We start from the raw sequence: 7,408 nt of genomic DNA, 5'->3' as shown, positions 1-7,408 counted from the left end.
GCGGCAATGGCAATATCCTGCTCAAGTTGAGAATGAGCTGTAGAATTTTTCTCAAGTTGCTGCATCCTAGTTTGGACTGCAACTCTTTGGGCTGTCAAATTTTGGTTCTCTAATGAAAGAGTTTCCAAAGACGACTTTATCTCTTCAACCTCTTTCTGAAGACGGAAATTTTAAAATCTCAATCCTTTAACTTCATCCTCTCTGGCAATCTCTTTCAGAAACCTGTGGGAATGAAATTGCTACTGATACACCTGTTGAATCTGAAAGTGCAGTATTTCCAATAAAAGAAGGCTTGCTCAGATGAATGGTTTGTGAAATGCTGTAGATCCTCTGGTCTGTGGATTGAAGATACCACTCTGCATTTAGGGCACGTTCTAGTGCATCATCATCTTCAAACCATCTTCCAAGCTGGTCACTTGCTTTCTCACTAAGCCTGCAACTCGGAACTCGTCCTTCAAGCTTTGAACTGTTACCTCCTAGTACCCAATCCAACATTAGAGGCGTTCCCATCTTTATGAAAAACCTCCCTCCAACTCTGCCTGGATGTGGTATCCGTAGTTTAGTCAAGAACGATAGTGGTCCAAGTCCAACACCCAGATAAGGCTTGTAAGTAGAGGCCATTATTGCTGCCATTCGTGCCAATGCATATATCACAGCAACTCGGAGTCTCCTTTCATTTTCATATCTTTTAAAGGCAGCTGAGATGTCAATGGTTTCAGAAATCTGTTTCAAAGATTTCTCAAGCTCTAAAGCAAGCTGATAGCCATCCTCAATTTCCATACAACCACCCTGACCCAAATTTGGCTGCATGGCATGAACAGAATCACCCAGTAGGGTAACGCGGCCTTTACTCCACGTCATAATCGGTATCCTATCATATATATCACGGCGTAGAATCCTTTCTTCTGGTGTTGCCGTGAGTAAATCCACAACTTTGTCACACCAATGTCCAAATAGCTTCAATAGTCTCTCTTTTCTTCCATTTGGAGGGTCAACACCTCCAGCTGGTTCATTGTAGAATGCATACCACTGCATCTTCCCACATCCAACATCAGAAGAAACAAAATACTGTTTGTGGCCCAGAAATACTCGATACCCCACAGTTTCAATGTCAGGAGGCACAAAATCTGCAATGCCAGTGTAAATACACCACCAAGAGTTTCAATTTCCCACGACAGAGTAACATCAAGAAGAAGTAACTCTTTCACATCACCACGAAGTATACCACCCTGAATGGCAGCACCCATGGCAACGACCTCATCGGGGCTTACACCTTTACCACGGCTTTTCTCCAACCTCTACCATAAACAAGAATAACCTTCTCCTTGTTATAAGTAGTAAAATCACTTCAAACACTTTGACAAAATGATTGCGAGAGTAAAGCCTGTAATTCTCTGCAAATTTTATATGATGGACAACAAATCCTTTTCCAGTTGCTCTGTACTTGGCACGCTGAGGAAGTCGCTCCAACACATATACTAGACCGCTTATTGCCCGGACTTGAAAAAGGCATAAAGTCTCGACAATAGCTTTTCCAACCAAAGCTCCAAGACCCATAACGCCACGCATCTATGCTTGCCATGTGCTTTCATAACAACAGTGTAAAAGTCGAGGTAGAAGCTACTCGAAGACTGGTATATGAACACCTGGAAGTTGTACAGCACGTGGAGAAACATCTGTTACTGTTGGCAATGTCATAACATCCTCATTGGTATTTTCACTCCAATCTTCTTCTCTCCCCATTTTTCGGACCTGGGCCACTCTTCTCATATAATTTGAGGATTACATAGGAGTCCTGAACAACATCGGAATATCTCAGTTGTTTACCTTCAAGCCTGTACTCATGCATAACCCAATTGGTCCGTATACCAGAAAGAGCACGCCCTGTGTAGAATATTAAAGTCAGATTTGGCCTTCAATTGATCCTCTGGCTATTTGAAGCATAATATCTATTGCCCTTGGAAGTGAAAATGGGATTCTCTTGCAAGGAGAAGAATTCTCGTTGATGAAGCTACGAAGATCCTTATGCATCAATTCAGTCACCAGACAGCACTCACTTCTGTCTATATCTACAAACGAGCTTAATGCCTGCAAAAGATTTGGGTGCAGAAGCTTAGACATTGCAGAGACCTCATGAAGAAATATTTCCACATTGGTAAACATATGCATCATTGCAAAATTCTCTCCCATCCAGATAATCTCTTTGACTTCACCAAAGCTTCCACTTCCAATTCTTTCCTTCACATGCAAGTCTTTGCAGGAAACCTTTAAAGGAACCCCTGTTCTAACCTCTGACATGAGAGCTTCCCTTGCACTTGCAACAGTGCCAAAATAAATGATGTGATATCCACAGTCTGATCCCTTGTTGATTCCACTGATTACCACAGAAGGCTTCTTCCAAGGAAAGAGTGCTCCAGATAAACCCAATGAAACACCATCTGCTGGGGTACTAAAAACCTTATAAGCTGACAACTGTTGATGCAAACCCAATGGATTTTGATGGAAATGACAGCTGTGTTAGATTGGCTACGGATTAGGACAAATCCCCGATTTCGTAGCGCAGCGAGTACAAAATATGAATTAAGCGCTACGAAATCACTTCAAGCATGTTGCGCTGCGAAACTGCTGAAAAGGATTTATGTGCTTTACCATCAAACAAATGTAAGACATTTGGCATTGAAATTTTGTCAGTGATAACAGACCCTATACTTCTTTTTTTGTGTAAGTCAGAGATTTATATTAACAGAGAAAAACTATAGTACAAAAATTCTGCACTAGCAGATCGAGGCCTGAAAAATATGAGCCAAACATTCTGATTCCCACTCCTAAAAACCACAAAAATGGCTATCACCTGCACACCACGTAGGGTGGCTGTTTCTGCTATCTAACACCGCTTGTAAATAGAAAATACTGACACGAGGACCGCAATCCTTCAACCCGCATAGACTATGGTAATAACAAAATCCCATATTTTGGGAGACCAAAGAAACTGATCAGGATATATGAGCATTCAGGAAGAAGGATGAGAGATAACAACAGAACCCAAGAATTAAGGAGACTGCCCGAACCTGCTCATCGTATCCAAGGCCTGTTCCAGCACATGGCTGTCAACTCTTGCTTGCAGGGAGTGATAGCTGCGGCATTCCTCCTGCTTTTCCTGCAGGCCTCCAGTTTGTTTTGCATCTGGACTGAGCGTCTGCCTGAGGAGCTTTATGAGCACCGTAACTTTCTTGGACAGTGAGTTAACCATCTCATGCACTGGAGTGACTTTGAAATCCAAAGCTTCATAAATGGCGTAAAGACTTTTCATTTGTGCCTCCGGGATCACCTGGTCATTCTGGGGGAGCTTTTTACCGTCTTCCGTTGCTTCTAGAGCCCGCGCCAGTAGGGTTTTGACCCTCCAGCTTTTCGCTTGTGTACGCACAAACTGAGTTGCGCGCTTCGTGACTGTACCAGGATCTTGAAGCCAGTCGACTTCCTGCGCTATATCCTTCTCTGACCGCATTCGTTCTTCTTCTTTCACCGCGGCCTCCAATTCAGACAGCTTGCATTTATTCTTCGCCGCTGTCCTGGTTTCATACATCTCCCTTGCTGTTTGGAGTTCCATGTTTGCCTTAACACTGTGGCAGCCATCACCTTCCATACTTATCCTAACACTTGCAGTGTAAGACCTGGCGCTGAGAGTCGAAAATGGATGAACCGGAGCGATGCAGTGCAAAATTATGTTCCTAGCTATGCCTCCACTCGCTGCTAAATAGTTGCTTTGGAGGATATTGCTCACGACCACCTGATTTTCCCGAAACGACGTGGATGTACTGACATTATTGTTGTTGCATTGAAATGTGTTTTTCGAGTGGTGTATCCAACCTTTCACATTAATGTTGCCTCCTCCTTCTCTAATCAGAGAATTCCATGTGTCCTCCAACTTGCTGTGGTGACGGCAGTGATCGTTGCGGCCCATCATATTAGATTTGTTTCCTTTATTCCCCTTCTGTTGCCATAAACGCACCGAAATTACATGTCCTTCTGTTTTCTACCAGCTTTTAATGTCCGTGCCCACTTCTTTGTTCTTCATCATGAAGAGAAACCCGGTGTCAGAACGCCTTCCGGTTGAGCCCGGTTGGCAATATCCTTGTCTTGTTCAGCCAGCTGGATGCACTTCCTTTTCAAGTCTGGGCAGTTCACCTGCTGCCAACAGCTGTCCCATTCCCTATTTTGATTATTGATGCCATGGTTTGCGAGGTGGTCCGCAATCGTATTTGCTTTGTGCCTCACCGCCTGGAAGACTAACCCTCTCATACCGCTAATCAACTCAGCTATGTTTTCCGTCATCTTTGCTAATCTCCAATGCTTCGTGGCTTTGCTTGCTTTGGTTCCGCTATAGATTCTCTTAGCCACAGAGATTACCAGGGCAGAGTCTCCTTCAACCACCGCTGTATAATTCTGCATGTCTCTTAGAATCTGTAGTCCCTGTTCTAAAGCTGCAAACTCCATTTCATTGTTCGTCCCCTCTCCTAGTGCTTTGCAGTAAATATGAAGAATGTCTCCTTTATGGTCTCTTATGATTCCTCCAATGCCCGCCATCCCAGGGTTTCCTCTGGATGCACCATCAAAATTCAACTTCAGCCAGCCCACCGGTGGGTAAATCCAACTGCTGGACTCAGACTGCGGGCTTTGCTGGCTTCTCGACGTAGCCATGCTCTGGTTGGTATGCAGCTGGAAGAGTTTTAGAATCCGTAAGTCACTAGATGACGACTTCTCATTAGTTTCCTCTTTTACTTTTACTTGAATTAACTGTTTAATGTTTCTCATGAGAGTGTCTATGGCATGCTTTTTGTTTCTGTATTCATCTTGGAATATTCTCCTGTTACGCTCCTTCCAAATGGTCCATGTTAAAAACTCGGGCATAACTTTCCAAATGCCGTTGACCCTGGAATTTTTTGAGAAGTTTTTTTGCCAATTTTGTATAGTATCCTGAATGGACTCCCTATTTCTGTTAGAGTTTAGCATTACACCCTCCGCCCAATTCCACAAATGGCAAGCCCAGTCATAGGAATTAAATAAATTATTCATTGTTTCTTCCTCTGCCATGCACATTGGGCATCTGGACGGCCCATGAAAGCCTTTGCTGCGAAGATTTTCCCAAGTTAAGGTTTTTTCCTCATTAAAAGCCAGAGGAAAGTTTTAATTTTTGGCCAAAACAGGTCGTCCTACACGTTATGACTCCAGGGTGAAACCTCCCTATGCTCTGTAATTTCTATTAGTTCCCTGGCTTCCTTGAGAGAGAAATTTCCGTTACCCTTCATTCCCCATCTGAGCTGGTCCTGTTCGTCCGTCTTCCTTATTTTCCTTTTGAGTAATTGGTCATTTAGATGCTTTGAATTGTCATCTTCCCCATTGCTATTATCCAAGTCAAATTTTATCCATTCTCTGCAGATGGTGTCCCTGTTGTTCCAGTCCTAGTATTGGTTAACTCTGTAACGACCTTCGTGTTGACATTTCTGCTTGAGGTGATCGAGTTCGGGTTTTTCCAGTTTTGGGAGCTGCTTCCACGCATCTTCCCAAAAAAGCGCTAAATGCCCATTCCAGATCTCCCAGAAACTGTTTTCTTGTACTAAGTTGCGATTTTTCCAAGCAAGATTCCATATGGGTGATCCCTCAAGAACCTCCTGAAGCCTAATAAGATCATTACTATTGTGTTCGGGGGTATATTTCTCTTTCCAATGTCTTGCCCAGGGGAGATGGGGCTCTTTTATCCATCGCCACCAGAGTTTGGCTCCACAAGTCATGTTGATGATTGAAGGATCCACTAGATTTAGGCCTCCCATAATTTTTGGTTTACATAGTTTATGCCATGCTACAAGCGCCCATTTTTTCTTCTCCCCATTACCATTCCATAAAAATGATCTTTGGATTGATCTAATCTGTTGGAGGATGCCCTTGGGGGACGGCAGCAAGGAGAGAAAGTACTGAGGTATAGCTTGCAGAACAACCTTTGTGAGAACTAGTCTCCCCGCAAAATTAAGTGCTTTGTACGTCCAGTGCTTGCACCTTTTCTCTAGGTTAGCTATAATTCTCTCCCAGTGCACTTTTTGCCAGGGTTTGAGAGTTAGCGGTGCTCCCAAATATCTTGAAGGTAGACACCCTTTTCTGAACCCAAGTATATTAGAGAGGTGCTTCTGAATAGCTGGATGAGTATGGAAGAAGTAAATTGTGGATTTGGAAAAATTGATTTCCATTCTGGATGCCTTGCTGAAAAGATCAAGGATTTTCTTATAAGCTAGAGCCTCTTTCACTGTGGGAGTTCCATGTAACATCGTATCATCCACAAATTGTTGGTGTGTTGTTGCTGGCAGAGATTGGATAGGTTGAAGGCCCTTGATTTTCCCCTCTCTTCTTGCTTTGGCTATAAGTCTACTGAGACCTTCCATAAGAATAACGAATAGGAAGGGGGTGAGAGGGTCCCCCTGTCTGATTCCCCGAGTAGTTGAAAAGGGTTCAGAGGGAGATCCATTGACAAGGATTGAAAATCTGGTTGACTTAATAAGGGTTAAGATCCAATTGATCCATAGTTTGCAAAAACCAAAGGCTTTTAGAATGGCTTCTAGATATTGCCAACTGACCTTGTCATAGGCTTTTGATAGATCAAGCTGCATTAGCATTCCTGCTAATTTCCTAGTTTGCAGGGTGTGAATCATTTCTTGAGCTAGAAGAATATTGTCTAAGATTTGTCTACCTTCATACCCGGATTGCTCTTCTGATATGAGGCCAGGAAGAATAGGCTTGAGTCTATTAGCTATAACTTTTGAAATAATTTTATAAATGACATTACACAGAGCAATTGGTCTGAACTTCTCAGGAGAGTTTGCTTCTTCCATCTTTGGGATAAGCGCTATGAAGGTTGAGTTGAGAGATTTGAGGATGGTGCCAGATTTTCTAGAGTCCTCAACAACTTCCCATATCTCATGCTTTACTAGGTTCCAGCAGGCTTTGTAAAAATTAATAGTGAAACCATCCGGTCCAGGGGCCTTATCACTAGGCATACTGCGGACAATTTTCTCCACTTCCTCTAAGGTTATTTCTCTGCTAAGAGTTGAGTTCTGAGCTACGGTGATGGTTTTGGGGATGGCTGAGATGAGCTCCTTGATGGCATCCTCTCTGTTTGTTGACGGTTCCTTGGTAATACTGCTGAAGTGCCTGGTTAGTAAAGCCGCTATGTCTCGGTGATTCTTTAAAGTTTCACCATTCTCATTCTTGGGTTCCAGAATTCTATTATCACTTCTGTAATCTAGTGCAGATCTGTGAAAAAATTTGGTATTCTGCTCACCCTCTTTAAGCCACCGAATCCTGGATTTCTGCTTCCAAAGAGTCTCTTCTTGTTGACAACGTGTATGCCACTGACCAGTTA

General features: G+C 43.2%; 2 protein-coding genes across 2 annotated transcripts; both read right to left on the bottom strand.

The window, feature by feature from the left end:
• Positions 1-1,902: 1,902 nt before the first annotated feature.
• LOC149203591 (serine/threonine-protein kinase VIK-like) lies at positions 1,903-2,298 on the bottom strand. The gene has a single exon (XM_089401929.1). The coding sequence runs from the start codon at positions 2,296-2,298 to the stop codon at positions 1,903-1,905; it is 396 nt and encodes a 131-aa protein (XP_089258055.1).
• Positions 2,299-4,074: 1,776 nt separating this feature from the next.
• On the bottom strand, positions 4,075-5,091 carry LOC149203590 (uncharacterized). Its single transcript, XM_089401928.1, has one exon. The coding sequence runs from the start codon at positions 5,089-5,091 to the stop codon at positions 4,075-4,077; it is 1,017 nt and encodes a 338-aa protein (XP_089258054.1).
• Between the last annotated feature and the right edge of the window lie 2,317 nt (positions 5,092-7,408).

Source organism: Pinus tabuliformis, chromosome 2_1 (assembly GCF_031772625.1).
Source record: "Pinus tabuliformis cultivar Carrire ecotype Pingquan chromosome 2_1, CPIR1, whole genome shotgun sequence".
NCBI classification, from domain to species: Eukaryota; Viridiplantae; Streptophyta; class Pinopsida; order Pinales; family Pinaceae; genus Pinus; species Pinus tabuliformis.
Note: the sequence above shows the minus strand (reverse complement) of the source record. Positions and strands in the feature narration are given on the sequence as shown.

Excerpts from the sequence above, each read along its gene's own strand:
- LOC149203591 (XM_089401929.1), bottom strand. The coding sequence starts at position 2,298 with ATGTCAGAGGTTAGAACAGGGGTTCCTTTAAAGGTTTCCTGCAAAGAC.
- LOC149203590 (XM_089401928.1), bottom strand. The coding sequence starts at position 5,091 with ATGGCAGAGGAAGAAACAATGAATAATTTATTTAATTCCTATGACTGG.